Source organism: Lithobates pipiens, unplaced genomic scaffold (assembly GCF_037356315.1).
Source record: "Lithobates pipiens isolate NorthernLeopardFrog02 unplaced genomic scaffold, aLitPip1_a1.2 Scaffold_27, whole genome shotgun sequence".
Classification (NCBI taxonomy): Eukaryota; Metazoa; Chordata; class Amphibia; order Anura; family Ranidae; genus Lithobates; species Lithobates pipiens.
In genome coordinates this window covers 84167492-84188001 of record NW_027507788.1, presented here as the reverse complement: position 1 = coordinate 84188001, position 20510 = coordinate 84167492, and the positions used below count along the sequence as shown (strand labels likewise).

Below are 20510 nucleotides of genomic sequence, written 5' to 3'. Positions count from 1 at the left end.
ACTTGGTATAGGGTGCTACGGTACATAGGCTTGAGTGCGGTACAGTCTGCTGTTCTGTAAGGACCGCTATCGGTCCACAATAGATAGGGTTGACGTGCACCACTGCTGACCGCTGCCCTATACTGCAGCAGTCCTTCAGCGGTATAGGGACTGACGCACAGTCTGCTAAACACTAACACACAACCTGCTTGGTCCACAAAAGTTTTTATAAGGACTGGTAACTTGGTATAGGGTGCTACGGTACATAGGCCTGAGTGCGTTACAGTCTGCTGTTCTGTAAGGACCGCTATCGGTCCACAATACATAGGGTTGCCGTGCACTACTGCTGACCGCTGCCCTATACTGCAGCAGTCCTTCATTGGTATAGGGACTGACGTACAGTCTGCTAATCACTAACACACAACCTGCTTGGTCCACAAAAGTTCTTATAAGGACTGGTAACTTGGTATAGGGTGCTACGGTACATAGGCCTGAGTGCGTTACAGTCTGCTGTTCTGTAAGGACCGCTATCGGTCCACAATACATAGGGTTGCCGTGCACTACTGCTGACCGCTGCCCTATACTGCAGCAGTCCTTCAGCGGTATAGGGACTGACGCACAGTCTGCTAAACACTAACACACAACCTGCTTGGTCCACAAAAGTTCTTATAAGGACTGGTAACTTGGTATAGGGTGCTACGGTACATAGGCTTGAGTGCGGTACAGTCTGCTGTTCTGTAAGGACCGCTATCGGTCCACAATAGATAGGGTTGACGTGCACCACTGCTGACCGCTGCCCTATACTGCAGCAGTCCTTCAGCGGTATAGGGACTGACGTACAGTCTGCTAAACACTAATACACAACCTGCTTGGTCCACAAAAGTTCTTATAAGGACTGGTAACTTGGTATAGGGTGCTACGGTACATAGGCTTGAGTGCGGTACAGTCTGCTGTTCTGTAAGGACCGCTATAGGTCCACAATAGATAGGGTTGACGTGCACCACTGCTGACCGCTCACCTATACTGCAGCAGTCCTTCAGCGGTATAGGGACTAAGAGTTTTGTCACAGGGTCATTTAAAAAATGACATGCAGAGGAAGAGGCAGGCCCTTCCGCAGGGGTGGTAGGGGTAGGGCAGGAGCAACAGGCTTGAGCCAAAGTGGGAAGTTGCAGAAGGTGCGTTCAATTACTTTAAAGGATGCACCAGACTTGGTTGAGTGGCTCGCTCAGCCTTACTCTTCTGCACCCTCCTCATCCTCTCGATCTGCACCCTCTTCTTCACTCTCTGCTATGTGCACCCCCAAAGACACTACCACCAACAACACGACCACCACCACCACCACCACATACCTTCCGCTTGAGTCACTGGAATTATTTTCCGATCCATATCAAGAGGACATTTCTGATGCGCAGCCACTCTTGGTATTGGATCAGGAAGAGGAGGTAGCAACAAGCGCTACTCAGCAGTCTGACGCCAGTACCCAGATCAGCCCAAGGAGGAGGTTGGTCCCCGGTGTTGCTGCCTACTCTACTTATAGCGGTGGGGAAGGTGACGTTGATGATGACGTGTCTAGTGATGTCACGTGGGTGCCCACAAGAGAGGAAGAGGAGGGGAGTTCAGAGGGAGATATGGACCAGCAGATAGGGAGGAGAAGCAGCAATGACTTACATTGCACAGCAGGGACAAAGCAGACTGCAAATGTATCAGGAGCGAGTCATCGACCATGTACGGTCACATCTGGCGCTCCCAGGACACCGGCACATGGCTCCGCAGTGTGGGCTTTTTTTAACGTGTCCGCTGCTGACAATAGCGTTGCCATCTGCAATCTTTGCAGTCAACGCGTTAGTCGCGGTAAGCCCAATACTCACCTAGGGACGACCGCCTTAAGAAGGCACATGAGCAGCCATCACCGAGCCCAGTGGGAGCAACGGAACACACAAAGCCACACTGCAGGCTCTCACCGTCCAGCCTCGTCTTCTACTTCTCCTTCTCCTCTCTCCTCACAATTGTCCTCCACTCCACCTTCCATCACGCCAAGCTCACATTTTTCTGCAAAAAGGCAGGCTTCCGTGGGCCTAATGTTTGAGCGTAAAAAAATGATGACGCCGGATAACCCTCTTGCCCAACGGTTGGCGGCTGGCTTGTCAGAACTCATAGCCCGCCAACTACTGCCATATAAACTGGTGGACTCGGAGGCCTTTCGCAAATTTGTGGCCATTGGAACACCACAATGGAAGGTCCCAGGAAGGAAGTATTTCTCAGAGAAGGGCATCCCAGAGCTTTATGGCCATGTTCAGCGGCAAGTGAATGTATCTCTGGCACACAGTGTCGGTGCCAAGATACATCTGACCACAGACACGTGGTCTAGCAAACACGGGCAGGGAAGGTATATCAGTTTTACTGCCCACTGGGTGAACCTTCTGACGGCCGTCAAGCATGTAACCCGTGGCACCCGTGTAGATTTGGTTTTACCGCCACGGATTGCATGCAGGCCTGACTCTTCTTCTCCTCCTCCTACTCCATCCTCCTCCCTCTCCTCCTCAGCTGCCTCCTCCTTTTCCGCTGCTAGCGTCTCTTCCACTGCACCGCCCAAGCTCCCCAGAACCTATTCCACATGCCAGGTGAGACGTTGCCATGCCGTGCTGCGTCTGTTGTGCCTGGAAGCAAAGAGCCACACTGGCCCGGCACTCCTTTCAGCTTTGCGTTCACAGGCAGATGAGTGGCTAACACCGCTCAATTTGACAGTTGGTAAAGTGGTGTGTGACAACGGTGCCAATCTGCTTAGCGCATTGAAACAGGGCAAAATCACGCACGTGCCGTGCATGGCACACGTCTTAAACTTGGTCGTGCAGCGATTCCTTGTCAAATACCCTGGGGTCCAGGACATCTTGCGGCAGGCAAGGAAAATCTCGGCCCATTTCAGAAGATCTTACACGGCCATGGCTCGCCTTGCTGACATTCAGCGGCGACACCATCTGCCGGTCAGACGTCTTATTTGCGATTGCCCGACGCGATGGAACTCAACCTTCTATATGCTTGATAGGCTGCTCCAGCAGAAACGTGCAGTTAACGTCTACCTGTATGAACTCTGCGAAAGAAACGGTTCTGGGGAGCTGGGTTTTTTTTCACCGCGCCAGTGGCTGCTCATGCGCGACACATGCAGACTTCTGCGGCCATTTGAGGAGATCACCAAACTGGTCAGTCGCAGCCATGGCGCCATCAGTGACATGGTACCTTATGCCTTCTTTCTGGAGCGTGCATTGCGTCGTGTCATTGATCAGGCTGTGGAGGAGCAGGAGCGGGAAGATGAGGAAGTCGCAATGCTGGATGAATTCCCAGGGGGGGCTACTCTATCTGAGACAAGTCAACAACAGGAGTCTGATGAGGAGTCAGAGGAGGATGGTGCCGGGGCGGATGAGCAGGAGCAAGAAGAGCATGCTTTAAACCTTTCTGGGATCCCTGTTGTGCGAGGATGGGGAGAGGAGAATGAAGAGGACGACATTATCCTGGATGATGAGCAGGAGCCAGGCCACCACACCGCTTCCACTTTAGTGCAAATGGGGGCCTTCATGCTCCAGTGTTTTAATAGGGACCCCCGTATAAAAAGCATGAGGGTCAAGGACCAGTACTGGGTGGCAACGTACTTAGACCCCCGGTACAAACACAAAATGGCGGAAATGTTACCGCCGTCGCAGAGGGCTGTCAGAATGCAGCACTTCCAGGCCTTGCTTCGAGAAATGCTGCATTCTGCTTTTGCGTGCGCTGGCAGAGGAGCAATTCCCACTCCCAGAGAAGGATTTGCGGGTACCAATCCAACAGCGCCTGCAAGAAGAGGCCGGTTTGAAGATGTGTTGGTGACTTCGGATATGAGGTCATTCTTTCAGCCGACCCATCGACAGGTGTCATCCGGATCCAGCATCAGGGAACGCCTAGACCGTCAGGTGTCCGACTACATTGGGTTAACGGCCGATGTGGACGCTCTGAGGAGTGATGAACCCCTAGACTACTGGGTGGGCAGGCTTGACCTCTGGCCAGAGCTTGCCCAATTTGCAATCGAACTGTTGGCTTGCCCCTCATCCAGTGTCCTGTCCGAAAGGACGTTCAGCGCAGCAGGGGGGATTGTGACCGATAAGCGTACTCGCCTAGCTCACCACAGTGTTAACTACCTCACATTTCTAAAAATGAATGAGGCATGGATCTCGGAGGAATTCAACACATGTGATCAGTAGACCATGTATATGTCTATAAACAATTTTTGGAATCAAGCACACAGACCTTCTTAATTCATTTGGCTCACTTCCCTGACCCAAAAAAGCACACCGTACTATATGCCCCTACCCTCCTCTTTGAAGAGGTTGAGCGGTGTCATATTTCTACTGGGGCTGCTTATTATGAGGGGTTCCCACCATCCCTGTGCTGTGCTGACTTCCTCCTGGGTGTTCTTATTATGAGGGGCTCCCACCATCCCTGTGCTGTGCTGACTTCCTCCTGGGGGTTCTTATTATGAGGGGATCACACCATCCCTGTGCTGTGCTGACTTCCTCCTGGGGCTGCTTACGGTGCTGCTGTCAGCGCTGTATGTCACGGAGCTGCTGTCAGCGCTGTATGTCACGGAGCTGCTGTCAGCGCTGTATGTCACGGAGCTGCTGTCAGCGCTGTATGTCACGGAGCTGCTGTCAGCGCTGTATGTCACGGAGCTGCTGTCAGCGCTGTATGTCACGGAGCTGCTGTCAGCGCTGTATGTCACGGAGCTGCTGTCAGCGCTGTATGTCACGGAGCTGCTGTCAGCGCTGTATGTCACGGAGCTGCTGTCAGCGCTGTATGTCACGGAGCTGCTGTCAGCGCTGTATGTCACGGTGCTGCTGTCAGCGCTGTATGTCACGGAGCTGCTGTCAGCGCTGTATGTCACGGAGCTGCTGTCAGTGCTGTATGTCACGGAGCTGCTGTCAGCGCTGTATGTCACGGAGCTGCTGTCAGCGCTGTATGTCACGGAGCTGCTGTCAGCGCTGTATGTCACGGTGCTGCTGTCAGCGCTGTATGTCACGGAGCTGCTGTCAGCGCTGTATGTCACGGAGCTGCTGTCAGCGCTGTATGTCACGGAGCTGCTGTCAGCGCTGTATGTCACGGAGCTGCTGTCAGCGCTGTATGTCACGGAGCTGCTGTCAGCGCTGTATGTCACGGTGCTGATGTCAGTGCTCTGTATTACGGTGCTGCTGTCAGTGCTCTGTATCTCCTGCACCCTCTTGTTTGCCTACCCTGGTCCCTGACCTTCCCTCTCCTCCATTGCCTTCATTAGCTCCATAGTCCTGAATTGTCAGAACAATTTCCCAAATAAAAAAAAAATGCTTGTAGTTATCGATCCCAAATTCACCTCATACATGTATTATGCTATTGTCCAGGTGGTGGGACTACGTGCTACCCCCTAATAATTACCCCGTGGCCGCAAATTCGACCTAAAGGTTTGCGAAATTCGCCTCCCATTGAAGTCAATGGAGCCCGCGGCGAACGGTCGTTTTCGCGAACGTTTGTGTCCGTTCGCGTTTCGCGTTCGCGAAACGTCCCGTCGGAAGTTCGTCCATCACTACCCCCTAGCTGTGTTGCTAGAGTGCTAGGATTTTTGGTTTGTTAGTGTAGGTAAATTTCAGGCTTGCTGGCAGTCAAGCCCGTGTGTGTTTTTTTTTCTGAGTCAGGGTTTGAGTGACTAGGGTAGGCTGGATGACTCATCAGCAGCTTCTCTGGTGAACTCCCCCCCCCCCCTGCTTGCTTGAAATCTGGAGAATGTTCCAGAAGAAGATAGGAGGAGTCCAGGAGGAGCTAACTGGAGCATTCTGAGGGCTCTGACCAATCCCCAACAGAAGGGTTAGCAGGGGGCTCCCCCCTCCCCCTCAAATACTCAGGGTCAGCCCAGCAGGGGCAGTGAGGAATTTGGTTGAAAGATGGAGATGGAGTGTAAGGCTGTAGGGGCCTTGGAGAATAGCTCCCCAGTCTTGGGCTGGGAGGGGTGAACTAAGGCCTGGGCTCGGGTGAGGAAGGGACCCCTCTTCATGACAGACACACAGGGGGATCCTGACCAGGAGGCACGGGAACAAGGAGAGGACAACGGGAGAACACTGCCAGGCAAATCTCCAGGAAAGAAGCTATGTGGGCTGGTGAGTGTGACAGTCAGAGGGTTGAGAGGCATGCCTGAAGGGACTAGGAGCAAGCAAGTGAGATGGATGCAGATTCAGTCTGGGAGGACTGTGGAGAAATAACCAGGGGGGCTAGAGAAAATGGGCAGCTGCAGCCGTGTGGGCTGGCAGTGCCTGAAGAGGTGGTACTGGGACCAGTAGCCACAGAGGATAGCTAGCACCAAAGATCTCTCTTTTTGCTACATCAATAGGGGCCCGGGGTAACTGCCTGCAAAGGGCATTTACAAGGATCTGACTGTGTCTGTGTTGGATCAAGTCCTGTGAATTGTAGTTCTACAATCAAGCATGTGCTGGAGAAGGAGGGTGTATATACCGAATGTATCTAGCTTTAGCCCCTGAAGAGTTTCTGCTGATCAGATGGGCATCCCATATTAACCCCTCCCCATCCAAGTTCAAATCCCCCAATAAAAAAAACAAAAACAAAGCTGCCAGGACTGCTTCTTGACTTCAGAGTGTATGAAAAATGTGTGTGCCTGGCAGTGCAGGGTGGGAGATAACCAATATTCACCAGCGGCTCCTACAGGGGTAGCACTACACTTACCTGAGCCCCATCTTGGTCCAGTGATGTACACAAGTGCCTTGGTCATCCAGGACTCTCCCTCCTGATTGGCTGAGACACAGCAGCGGTGCCATTGGCTCCCGCTGCTGTCAATCAAAGTCAGTGACCCAATGAGGAGATGAGGGGCAGGGCCGAACCGCAGCTCCGTGTCTGAATTGACACACAGAGCTGTGGCTCGGCTTGGGTGCCCCCATAGGAAGCTGCTTGGTGTGGGGGCACTTGGCAGGAGGGAGAGGCCAGGAGCTGCGGCAAGGGATGCAAAAAGAGGAGGATCCAGGTAAGTATGACATGTTTGTTATTTTTAAAGAAAAAAAATTGACTTTAGTATCACTTTAAGTCTGGTCTGAAGTTATTCAAAAGGGTGTAAGTTGGGTCTTGGTGTATTCTTAAAGAACCAGAGTCTGTAACAACGCTATGGAGTATGTGTAACACCACCACTACAAAAGGTTAATTTGCAAGGCAAGGAAGAACAGCTACAACAACCAGCTGTTTGGTGTGGTACTTGGTTAGGTATTGGATGCTCCAGTAACGAGGGGGTCGATGTTCCGACTCCCTCCCTAGCTGTTCGTCTCCTCCGATCACTAGGAACAGACTAGCATTACGGAGCTCTAAGGCCTGACCACTAGGTGTGGGAAGGGAAGAGTTAATGGCCGGCTATGCTCAGCAGGACTCCATTTTGTTACTGGGAGTGAGATAGCGGAGGTACGCTGGACTGGTGGAGTGGGCAATGGCTCTGAATGCAACACATACATTAGTACAAGTGCATACCTCCCAACTTTATCAGATGGGAATGAGGGATACCTTTTAGCAAAAGTATGTAGGCATAGCATACCCCCCCCCCCCCACACCCCCTTAAAGGAGAATTATACAAAAAAAAATGATTGCTTAAATCTTTTTTCAAAGAGGGCCAGATTTGATGAAGTGAACATGCTTGCGGGCCGACCATTTTGCCTGACATTCTTTAAACCATTAAAATTCGGTCTAAGGGTGTTCGTCTGAGCACTATTACACTGCTCAACAAGAATTCTCTTGCCTTTGTGCTGTGTGTGGTGAATAGATGAGCTTGGGTGTGTTATTTGGCTATACCGTATTTAATCGGCTTATAACACGCACCTTAACTTTAAAAAGGAAGATTCAAGAAAAAAATCTTAAATTTTAAATAAAGAACTGTGAAGCAAAATAAGGGTCACTGCCCATCAATGCAGCCTAAACAGTGCCCATCTGCAGTATCCATTGCATTGCTATGAATGCAGCCCCCACCGTATTGCCATAAATGCAGCCCCTATTCCATTGCCATGAATGCAGATCCCACTCCATTGCCATGAATGCAGCCCCCACTCCACTGACATGAATGCAGCCCTCACATTAATAGGAATGCAGCCCCACATTGATATGAATGCAGACTCACCATTGCCATCATTGTCCATCTGCAGCCTTGGAGGAGACAGGGAGGGGGGTGGGATGAGCGCCAACAGACATACAGGAGAAACTCCTGTTTTTATCAGTGGCCTCTTTAATTGAAAGTCCCATCTCCTATGATGGACAAAACAGTTGTCCAATGGCAGCGCAGGAGACGGGACTTACTTTTACACATGACGCTGTGTAAACAGGAAATAATCCTCTCCTGTATGCACAACACTCATCCCGCCCCCTTCGAAGGCAGCCAGCATATCTATCTTTTGTGGCCCCCGGCACTCTGGGATTCGTTGGGGACCAACAAAAGATATATATGTCAAAATTACCAGGCGGGCCGATTGAAACTGGAATGTGGGCCGCGATTGGCCCACGGGCCACACTTTGGACATGTCTGGCTTAAACCCTTTACTATTCCTTTATACTGGCTTTTGAAATATACAAAAGCAGACATCCCAACCTGCAAAAACTCAGTGCGGAGTGTACAGCGGTGGGTAGTTTGTGCAGGAGAGGAATGTGGAGTGTACGGCGGTGGGTATTATGTGCAGAAGAGGAGTGCAGAGTGTATGTAGCTTGGTATAATGTTCAGATGAGGAGTGTACAGCGGTGGGTAGTATGTGCTGGATGGTGTCAGTAGGGCAGTGGACAGTGTCAGTAGTGCTTTATTTTTTTACACTTTCATTTTTAGTACACACACACACACACATATATATATATATATATATATATATATATATATATATACACACACATTATATATATATATATATATATATATATATATATATATATATATATATATATATATATATATATATACAGTGCCTTGCGAAAGTATTCGGCCCCCTTGAACTTTTCAACCTTTTGCCACATTTCAGGCTTCAAAGATAAAGATATAAAATTTTAATTTTGTGTGAAGAATCACCAACAAGTGGGACACAATTGTGAAGTGGAACGAAATCTATTGGATATTTTAAACTTTTTTAGCAAATCAAAAACTGAAAAGTGGTGCGTGCAAAATTATTCGGCCCCTTTACTTTCAGTGCAGCAAACTCACTCCAGAAGTTCAGCGAGGATCTCTGAATGATCCAATGTTGTCCTAAATGACTGATGGTGATAAATAGAATCCACCTGTGTGTAATCAAGTCTCTGTATAAATGCACCTGCTCTGTGATAGTCTCAGGGTTCTGTTGAAAGCGCAGAGAGCATCATGAAGACCAAGGAACACACCAGGCAGGTCCGTAGTACTGTTGTGGAGAAGTTTAAAGCCGGATTTGGATACAAAAAGATTTCCCAAGCTTTAAACATCCCAAGGAGCACTGTGCAAGCGATCATTTTGAAATGGAAGGAGTATCAGACCACTGCAAATCTACCAAGACCTGTAAAGTATTAACGAAAGGGGGCCGAATAATTTTGCACGCCCCACTTTTCATTTTTTTATTAGTTAAAAAAGTTTCAAAAATCCAATAGATTTCGTTCCACTTCACAATTGTGTCCCACTTGTTGGTGATTCTTCACAACAAATAAAAATTTTATATCTTTATGTTTGAAGCCTGAAATGTGGCAAAAGGTTGAAAAGTTCAAGGGGGCCGAATACTTTCGCAAAGGCACTGTATATATATATATATATATATATATATACACACACACACACACATTTTTTTCAAAATGATTTTTGGGGGCCAGTGGACATTGTCAGTAGAGCAGTGGATGGTGTCAGAATCTTTTAAATTTTTTTACAATTTAATTTATTTATTTATTTTTACTATTTATTTTAGAATTTTTTGTTTTTCACAATGATTGGGGGTGGGGGAGGGGGCAGTGGACAATGTCAGGAGAGCAGTGGACGGTGTCAGTGTTTTTTTGTTTTTAATTATTTTTTAAATCATTTTTTAAATATTTTATTTCACAGTGCTTCTGGGGAACGGGGTGGGGGGTATGTGGCAGTGGACGGTGTCAGTAAGGCAGTGGATGGTGTCAGTAGTTTTTTTTCAGATGGATTTTTTACAATTTAATTTGTTTTAAGTTTTGTTCACAATAGTTTTTGAGGGGAGGGGGTTTGGGCAGTAGACAGTGTTGATAAGGCAGGGGGAAGTGGTGTAAGTAATTTTTTTTTTTTACAATTACATTTTTTAATACTTATTGTTTTTTTTCTTATCAGCTCTGTTGGGGGGCTTTGGTAAGAGAGCTATTATATATATATATATATATATATATATATATATATCTTACTAAAGCCCCCCATAGTTAAAAGTGATAAAAGTGGAGCAATCATCAAGGGGGATACCTGGGACTCTGGAAATGTGGGGGGGGGGGACTCTGTTGACCAGAGACCACCTTCCGCAGAAAGAATACACTAAGGTAAGGGGGGGCAGGTTAGTTATATAAGGGGGAAACCTTACATTATTGTATTCACTCTCCCCTTACATCAATGACTCCCCCCCCTCAAACTGGTCTGGCAGCACTGTCACTGACCTCCTCTCAGGTGCACCTTGCAGGGATCAGTCAGTTGGCTCCAGCTTGGTGGCTCTGGTTTTCCTACAGTCTCCTCTCCACAGTTCACACACGACTGACTTCTCCCATGACCCCCATCCCGGTGGCACTCCCACTCCTAACTCCTCTCCAGACTCCCTCAGAGACTGCAGACATGATATAAGACAAAAGATGGTCAGAGGTTGTGGACATGATACAAGAGATGGTTAGAGGATGTGGGCATAGTACAGGAGATGGTCAGTGGTGCCAGACATGATACAGGAGATGTCAGAGGCTGTGGGCATGGTACAGGAGATGTCAGGGGCTGCGGGCATGGTACAGGAGATGTCAGAGGCTGCAGGTATGGTACAGTAGAGGTTAGAGACTGAGGACATGATACTAAAGATGGTAAGAGAATGTAGGCCTGATACAGGAGATGGTCAGAGACTGCAGACATGGTACAAAAGATGGACAGAGACTGCAGTCATGATACAAGAGATCAACGCAGCCTCACCAGTGTCCATCAAATGCAGCCTCACTGTGCCCATCAATGCAGGCTCTGTGCCAGTCCATGCAGCCTCACTGGTCCCATCAATGCAGCCTCCCTGTACCCATCAATGCAGCCTCACTGCCCATCAATGCAGCTTCACTGTGCCCATCATTGCAGCCTCACTGTGCCCATCATTGCAGCCTTACTGTGCCCTTCATTGCAGCCTCACCATGCACATCATTGCAGCCTCACCAAGCCCATCATTGCAGCCTCACCAAGCCCATCATTGCAGCCTTACTGTGCCCATCATTGCAGCCTTATCGTGCCCATCATTGCAGCCTCACTGTACCCATTAATGCAGCCTTACTGTGCCCATCATTGCAGCCTCACAATGCCCGTCATTGCAACCTTATATGCCCATCCTTGCAGTCTAACCATGCCAATCATTGCAGCCTCACTAAACTGACTGTGCCCATGTTAGCAGCCATACCAGTCAGTGCCTGGATTATGCACAGTGGGCATCTCCCTCTGTGTAACGGAGCTCAGTCTGAAACGTTTGGCCACGCTGTGACAAAAGTCCTGCCCTCCTCCTAGACAAGCTCGTGTGATGGACAGAACACTGCGTCTATCACACAAGCTGGTCTAGGAGGAGGGCAGGACTTTTGTCACAGCGGGGCCGAACGTTTCACACTGAGATCTGTGATTCAATGGTCCCCTGCTGTGTGTGTGTGACATGTAGACAAGAGGAGGGAGGAGAGCGCTGCAGCCACAGCTCAGCTCAAAGCATCCCCAGGGCATACTGGGACAGAAATGTCCCGGTATCCCGGTAGGCCAGTCTAGTCCTGGAGGAGGGAAGCTGGTTGCAGGGGAGGAAGGGGAGGTGGAGGAGGAGGACAGCAGGCCAGAGGAGAAGGGACGGGGGGCCAGAGAAGGAGGACAGCGGGCCAGAGGAGAACAGGGGGGGTGGAGGAGAATGGGGGGGCAGAAGAGAAGGATAGCGGGCTGGAGGAGAATGGAGGGGGAAAAATGGATGACACCACTGCCGCCCAGGGTCAGCCCTGCAGCCGGGAGATTGCAGGGCACTGCCCACTACCAAATGTGGGAGACTCCCACACTTTGCGGGAGACTTGGGATGTCTGCAAAAGCAGCAATGTAGAAAATGGATGAAAGGCTTAGCACTTGGAAACCCTTTTTGAAAGATAAATAGTGCATTTTATATACAACGATATGGTTGAGATCAAAATGAGGGACAAATGAGAAGGAAAGAGGGACAGAGGGACTTTGTTCCAAATCAGAGTAATTTCCTCAAAAACAGGGACAGTTCCTTGAAATCAGTGACTGTTGGGAGCTATGCACGTGTGTGGTGACATGGGGCAAAACATCTTAAGGGGGAACTCTGTACTTCATCACTGCACACAAGTGACTCATCTCTGAGTTGAGGAACTGCCTTAATGTTTGATTCTGCACATAACCACAGCCTGAGCCTGGTCCTGGGCATTGATGAGCACGCCTTCGGGCGAGGTGTTACCCCACATGCATGTGCACAGCCAGACTCTGCCCACATAGTATTGACTTTTGAATTGATCATCTGGCAGTGGATCCCTTCTTTTCACGCAGACCTTCTATAGAAAATTACAAGAATGTACACATAGGTAACTGATATTTCACCAGATTTTGTTTTATTTTTTATTTACTCTTAAAGCAGGCCTTCCGTAATTTTTGGGATAGTAAAACATTTCTTTCTGCCTGTAAATACCTTATACAGCCCAAATCTTCTCTGAACAGGCAGCAGCTTCAGCTGGAAATGGAAGAAAAACAAAGAGGGCGCACCAGCCATATGCATTATCCTTGGGTAATATTTATTAGAAAGATAAGAAGAAAACTACTCACAAACAGTAGTGAAGATTCTTGCCATATGAGTAGTCAACAAGTAGCAGCATCCAGTCACAGATGAATGAGACTTCTCAAAAGCGTCACAAAAAAGCTCACAAGAGTCACTGCCAGTTGACGCGTTTCGAGGGACACAACATCCCCCTTCTTCAGAGCTCAGCTGCCCACAGTTAAAATGGATGTAGCCAGACTCAGTGGAGGGAGATTTCTGCAGTCACAGTATATTTTAAATATTATGCAAAGCGGTTGGAGGGAAGCTTCAGAATGGCAAAGATGTTTTAATTACAAATAATGTGAGCAGACTGCAGTTCCTCTAGATAATTGAAATACATTACTCTATTATTATGACGTACGTAATCCTCCTATGGTCAGGCTGGCTACCCAAAATTGTTCTTTTCTACTAAACCTAAGCTGTCAGTTTCAGCATTATACACCCAAATAATGAACAACTGAGCTGAACAGAGGAAGGAAGTTGAGATAAGATCACATATTATACATGTAGGTGATAAAGCAGATTCTCAGAAAGGCACATGCCGGGGTGTCAATTGCAGCGCTGCCTGCTAAAATAATTTTCAGAAGCAATTACAAAATATCTATCATAACAGCACCATCACCATCACTATGCACAACTTACAGTTGTTACGGAGTTTCTTATTTGTATTACACCTCTGTACAACATGTACAGAAAACATGTGATGCTTTTGTAGAGAATGCAAAAAAAAAAAACTGCCAGCAAAAAGCGTTGCATAATAGGAGACACCTCGTCTGATATTCATAATCATTACATGGATAACAAGGTTTTGTTGTTGTGAAAACAGAGACGTGATGCTATAAGCTTAAAGTGGTTGTAAACCCATCAAAAAAAAAAAAAAATCCTGCAAGGCAAAGGCATAATGAGCTAGTATACGATGAAATACTTACCTTAGATTGAAGCTGGTGCAGTGATCCCCGAACACTGCTGTGACCGGCGACATGTATCCGGAATGTTACTTCTGGGTTCGCGGGCTCCGGTGCTGTGATTGGCCGGAGCCTCAAAGACGTCACTCCCACGCATACATGCGGGAGCCTCCGATCATAGCACATCAGCTGAAGCAAAGCCACGAACGAGCCGTTTTTTCAGTGTTCATGTGCTGATGACGTCAGCACATGCTGATACAGGGGATATCTCCTATACCGTGTAGGTTTAGAAGATATCCAGGGAACCTACAGGTAAGCCTTATTATAGGCTTACCTGTAGTGAAAAGTGGTTTGTAAGCGTTTACAACCATTTTAAGGAAAATCCCAAAACCAAAAATGTAATATATTGCGGCTTACCAAATCTTTAAATGCAGTGGTTGTATTCGTTTACTTTTTTTTTTTTTTTTCCCCTTTAGTTCCACCTTGTGATTCAGCCAGTAGCACACTTCCTGTCTTACAACTGGCATATCATTGATTTGAACAAGCTGTCTGCAAGCCCCTGCACAGAACATTTGTGCATCCAAAGAGGCTGAAGAATGCCCTTCTCATGGCGTACAGATTGGCATGCCCATGTGAATGAGGCCTGAGTGTCTATTACCAGCACTGGATTTGAAGTGGTTGTAAAGGCTAAAAGTTTGCGTGCCGGTCGGGACCCCGTGAGAATCCTCTCACGGGGAGGCTGAACAGGCTGTATGTCAATAGAACAGTGCAGCTTGGGATCAAGCCTGCACGAGTACCCCCTAGCAAGCGACTTGCTAGGAGGGGTACTCGAAGGCAGGAGGAGCCAGGAGTGAAGAGGAGGATTGGAGCTGCTCTGTGCAAAACCATTGCACAGAGCATGTAAGTACAGTGGTGTGAAAAAGTGTTTGCCCCCTTCCTCATTTCCTGTTCCTTTGCATGTTTGTCACACTTAAGTGTTTCGGAACATCAAACCAATTTAAACAATAGTCAAGGACAACATAAGTAAACACAAAATGCAATTTGTAAATGAAGGTGTTTATTATTAAAGGTGAAAAAAAATCCAAACCATCATGGCCCTGTGTGAAAAAGTGATTGCCCCCCTAAACCTAATAACTGGTTGGGCCACCCTTAGCAGCAACAACTGCAACCAAGCGTTTGCGATAACGTGCAATGAGGCTTTTACAGCGTCCTGGAGGAATTTTGGCCCACTCATCTTTGCAGAATTGTCCTAATTCAGTTACATTAGAGGGTTTTCGAGCATGAACGGCCTTTTTAAGGTCATACCACAACATCTCAATAGGATTCAGGTCAGGACTTTGGCTAGGCCACTCCAAAGTCTTCATTTTGTTTTTCTTCAGCCATTCGGTGGTGGACTTGCTGGTGTGTTTAGGATCATTGTCCTGCTGCAGAACCCAAGTTCGTTGCAGCTTGAGTACACGAACAGATGGTCGGACATTCTCCTTCAGGATCTCTTGGTAGACAGCAGAATTCATAGTTCCTTTTATCACGGCAAGTCTTCCAGGTCCTGAAGCAGCAAAACAGCCCCAGACCATCACACTACCACCACCATATTTTACTGTTGGTATAATGTTCTTTTTATGAAATGCAGTGTTCCTTCTACGCCAGATATACTTGGACACACACCTTCCAAAGAGTTCCACTTTTGTCTCATCGGTCCACAGAATGTTGTCCCAAAAGTCTTGGGGATCATCAAGATGTGTTGTGGAGAAATTGAGACGAGCTTTGATGTTCTTTTTGCTCAGCAGTGGTTTTCTCCTTGGAACTCTGCCATACAGGCCATTTTTGCCCAGTCTTTTCCTGATGGTGGAGGCATGAACGCTGACCTTAACTGAGGCAAGTGAGGCCTGCAGTTCCTTGGACGTTGTTGTGGGGTCTTTTGTGACCTCTTGGATGAGTCGTCGCTGTGCTCTTGGGGTAATTTTGGGCGGCCGGCCACTCCTGGGAAGGTTCACCACTGTTCCATGTCTTCGCCATTTGTGGATAATGGCTCTCACTGTGGTTCGCTGGATTCCCAAAGCTTTGGAAATGGCTTTATAACCCTTTCCAGACTGATAGATCTCAATTACTTTCTTTCTCAATTGTTCCTGAATTTCTTTGGGTCTCGGCATGATGTGTAGCTTTTAAGGATCTTCTGGTGGACCTTACTGTGTCAAGCAGCTCCTATTTAAGTGATGCCTTGATTGTGAACAGGTGTGGCAATAATAAGGCCTGAGTGTGGCTAGAGAAATTGAACTCAGGTGTGGACAACCACAGTTATAGTATGTTTTAACAAGGGGGGCAAACACTTTTTCACACAGGGCCATGATGGTTTGGATTTTTTTTCACCTTTAATAATAAACACCTTCATTTACAAATTGCATTTTGTGTTTACTTGTGTTGTCCTTGACTATTGTTTAAATTTGTTTGATGTTCCGAAACACTTAAGTGTGACAAACATGCAAAGGAACAGGAAATGAGGAAGGGGGCAAACACTTTTTCACACCACTGTATAACATGTTTGTTATTTAAAAAGAGATCCTTTAATATCACTTTAAGCAGGAGTTATGATTGCCTTGACCTGACACAGCCTGATAGTACAAGTAAACAGTAACAATCTGGTAATTCCTAAAATGCTATAAATGGTATATTTAATAGCACAAAAGAGAGCAAGTAAGAGTAACTTAAAGTGGTATTGCCACCAAAAAAAAAGCTCAAAATTCATTAAAAAAAAAATAATTGTAATTTTTTTTTTACTCACTTCGAAATGCCTGTTGCTAGAGGGTCCCTCGTAGTCTGCCTTTTTCAATGCCCGGGCTGGTGACATCACTTCCCCTCGCACCGCACAGTCACCTGGGACCTGTCACGTGTCCCAGATGACTGTGCAGTGTATCACGGCGCCCGGCGCTGCTCGCGCATGAAGCCACAGCCGGGTGCCCACAGTAAGAATGCCGGCACTGTGAGCGGAGCGGGGAACGAGGGGGGGCTTGGTTCCCCCACATCACTGGACCCTGGGACAGGTAAGTGTCCGATTATTGAAAGTCAGTAGCTGCAGTATTTGTAGCTGCTGACTTTAAATTTTTTTTTTTAGGGGGCATCCCACTTTAATATTCAAGTTTACACAAACCTTAACGCTATGTTCCCACTGGCCAATGCTCTGAAAAGGGAATTACAGTAGGGTTGCCACCTTTTCTTTAAGCCAAACCCGAACACTTTAGCGATGCACAGTACAAGTTTTTGGTTTTAGTATACACTATAGAATTGTAACAGACCTCAGACACTATTGGGTACTCCAAAGAGAATGGTAATGCTGGGCACATAGTGCCCCCTCACCCTCCTGTCAAGCCCCGTTCTGAGCCACATTCATGTCTTAATAATGTGTCTGGGTTTCAGGTGGACTAAAACCCGGACACATGATTCAAAACCCCGGACTGTCCGGGTGAATCCCGGACAGATGACAACCTTAGTTTACAGTGGTGGATTGTTTTTAAGAATGCAGCTAAGCAGCCACTGTCAGGCATTCACAAGACAATCCTGCTGCCTCATGAGTGCCCTTTTTGGTGAAGAACAATTTATATTGGGGCTAATGTGATGCAACCGTGAGCCAAACATTTGGCATGACCCCTTTGATTATAATCGGCAAGTTTGACAGATGTTACATGTTACCGCCTGTCAACTTAGCATGTCATGTTAAACTTGCTGTGGCTGCAGCATGTGAACAATCTCCTCTGGTTGTATTTTACACTTTAAGTGGGCGTCCGCCTGTGTCAGAGACCTAAGAGTGCAAAAAGTAGCCCTGATGTGTAACTATAGGCCCTAAGTCTATGAAGAAATTCAATTTTTACATTTTTTTAACATGTTTTATAGCAAAACTTTTTCCATTTATATAATAAAATATAAAAAACACAATGGCGATCAAATACCACCAAAAGAAAGCTATATTTGTGTGAAAGAAAACACATACATTTAATTTACATACAGTGTTGTATGACTGCACAATTGTCAGTTAAATTAGCGCAGTGCCGAATAGCAAAAAATCGTCTGATCATGTAGGGGGTAAAACCTTTTGGAGTGGTTAAAAAGTTACCTCCCAATGCTAGAGTCACCAATGAAAGATTTGTATATCGCTTTCATATTCCCCTCTTAAGCGTCTCTTCTCCAGGGAGAATACGTTTAATACTTGTATAACTGAGGTCCTCCAGCCCCATTAATAGCTCTGTAGCCCTCTCCGGACTTTCTCCAGTTCAAGCACATCCTTCCTGAGGACTGGTGATCAGAACTAGATAGCATACTAAAGACGCGACCAAACCAGATTTTTGTGAAGTGGCAGAATAGTTTTCTCTTGAGTAAATATCCTTTTTAACACGTTATTATCTGCTAACCTTGCTTACTGCAACTTGGCATTGCATGATATTGGTGAGTCTATTATCTACTAGGAACCCCAGATCATTTTCCATCCTGGATCCCCCCCAATGTGCAACTTGCATGCAAATTTTTAGCTCCCAAGTGCATTTCTACACATTTTCCTACACTGAGCCTCATCTGCCATATAGCTGCCCACCCCTCTACTTTAACAAGCTCTTCTTCTAAAGTTGTTCTTCAAGCTTTAGAACGAGTGCTTTATTAATTACTTTAAAATGCTAGAAAATGTGTCTTATTGTGTTCATAACATAATGGTGGGATATACTGTAGATGTGTATTCATCACTTACCGCATCACTGCTTTAACCCCCAATAACAGAAGTAGAAAAAGTGCAAAGGTCTGGACCTTCATTGTGCTTGTATTCTTTCTTGTTTCGATGCTGGGACGATGGGTTAGGCCAGGAGCTGAATTCTATATACACTCTTCCTCTTCTGTGGGTTGCACAGTCACATTTTACATTTTGATAAGTGTTTGCTAAGTGGTTTTCGCAAGCCAGTGGGCAGGCAGCCTGTAACGTGCCTTTGTGTCATAGAACTGGCCTTGTCACTTGTTAGAGCTGTGGTCCAAGCATGTAGGAGATAATTGGTGAGTGCTCGACACATGACTAATCATGAGATTAAGCGGCTGACAGTCAGTTATAATGAGCTGAAACGGAAAAGGGGGTCAGTTCTATTTAACCATTGCTAGAACAAAGGGGAACGTCATACAAAACATTTTACTGCAAAGTTAAACATGGAGATTGCTAGATACGCTATACTCTGATCATGCTTGTAGTGTTTTACTTTTTTAATATCTATCTTTTATATAATACATTTTGTGAAAAAAAGGCACTGCTACATTTTTTTAAAAGCGATATTAAAAACTTAACTGTAAACTTTTAATATTTTAACTTTTTTAACTTTTAATATTTTTTAACTTATGCATTCTTATGCCCCATACACACGGTTGGACATTCCGACTACAAAATCCAACGGATTTTGTCCGAAACTTGTCTTGCATACACACGGTCGCACAAAGTTGTTGGAAAATCCAATCATTCGGAATGAGGTGACGTACAAAACGTACGACAGGACTACGTAGAGGCCAGTAGCCAATAGCTTTCGTCTCCAATTTCTGAGCATGCATTGCACTTTGTGCGTCGGAATTCTCTACACACAATCGGAAAAAGTCCAATCAGATTTTGTTGTGGGAAAATTTTAGATCCAGCTCTCAAACTTTTTCCGTCGGAAGTTCCGACAGAAAAAGTCCGTTAGAGCCCACACACAATCAGATTTTCCGACAACATAATCCAATCTGACTTTTTCCATCTGAAATTCCGACCGTGTGTATGGGGCATTAGAAGTGATGTTGCCTTCATTTCCCTTTTTAAAGGGGTTGTAAAGGTTTGTGTTTTTTCACCTTAACCACTTAAGCCCCGGACCATTTGGCTGCCTAAAGACCAGAGGACTTTTTACAATTTGGTACTCCACTGCTTTCAATGGTAATTGCACGGTCATTCAATGTTGTACCCAAATTAAATTTGAGTCCTTTTTTTCCCACAAATAGAGCTTTCTTTTTATGGCATTTGATTGCCTCTGCTATTTTCATTTTTTGCGATATAAACGGAAAAAGACCGAAATTTTTAAAAAAATTATATTTTCTACTTTTTGTTATAAGAAAAATCTAATAAACTCAATTTTAGTCATACATTTAGGTCAAAATGTATTCAGCCACATGTCTTTGGTAAAAAAAAAAAAATGTCAATAAGCGTATATTTATTGGTTTGCGCAAAAGTTATAGCGTCTACAAACTAGGGTACATTTTCTGGAATTTACACAGCTTTTAGTTTATGACTGCCTATCTCATTTCTTGAGGTGCTAAAATGGCAGGGCAGTACAAAACCCCCCAAATGACCCCATTTTGGAAAGTAGACACCCCAAGGAAATTGCTGAGAGGCATGTTGAGCCCATTGAATATTTTTTTTTGTCCCAAGTGATTGAATAATGACAAAAAAATTAAAAATAAATGATATATTGCTCACATATGCCATGGTTATATGTGGAATTGCACCCCAAAATACATTTTGCTTCTTCTCCAGAGCATGGGGATACCACATGTGTGAGACTTTTTGGGAGCCTAGCCGCGTACAAGGCCTCGAAAACCAAGCACAGCCTTCAGGATTTCTAAGGGTGTACATTTGTGA

The 20510-nt window shown here is 46.3% G+C and overlaps 1 protein-coding gene across 2 annotated transcripts in view; it reads right to left on the bottom strand.

Annotated features, from left to right (window-relative positions):
* Nucleotides 1-18920, bottom strand: part of LOC143933948 (cathepsin D-like) — a 155344-nt gene extending 136424 nt beyond the window's left edge. The window contains exon 1 of one of the 2 annotated variants that reach the window (XM_077457145.1): nucleotides 18618-18920. In XM_077457145.1, coding sequence (XP_077313271.1) covers nucleotides 18618-18679 — 62 coding nt within the window. In that variant the 5' untranslated portion in view covers nucleotides 18680-18920. The remainder of the gene's footprint in view (nucleotides 1-18617) is intronic. The other variant, XM_077457144.1, reaches the window with a different exon arrangement.
* Nucleotides 18921-20510: the final 1590 nt, after the last annotated feature.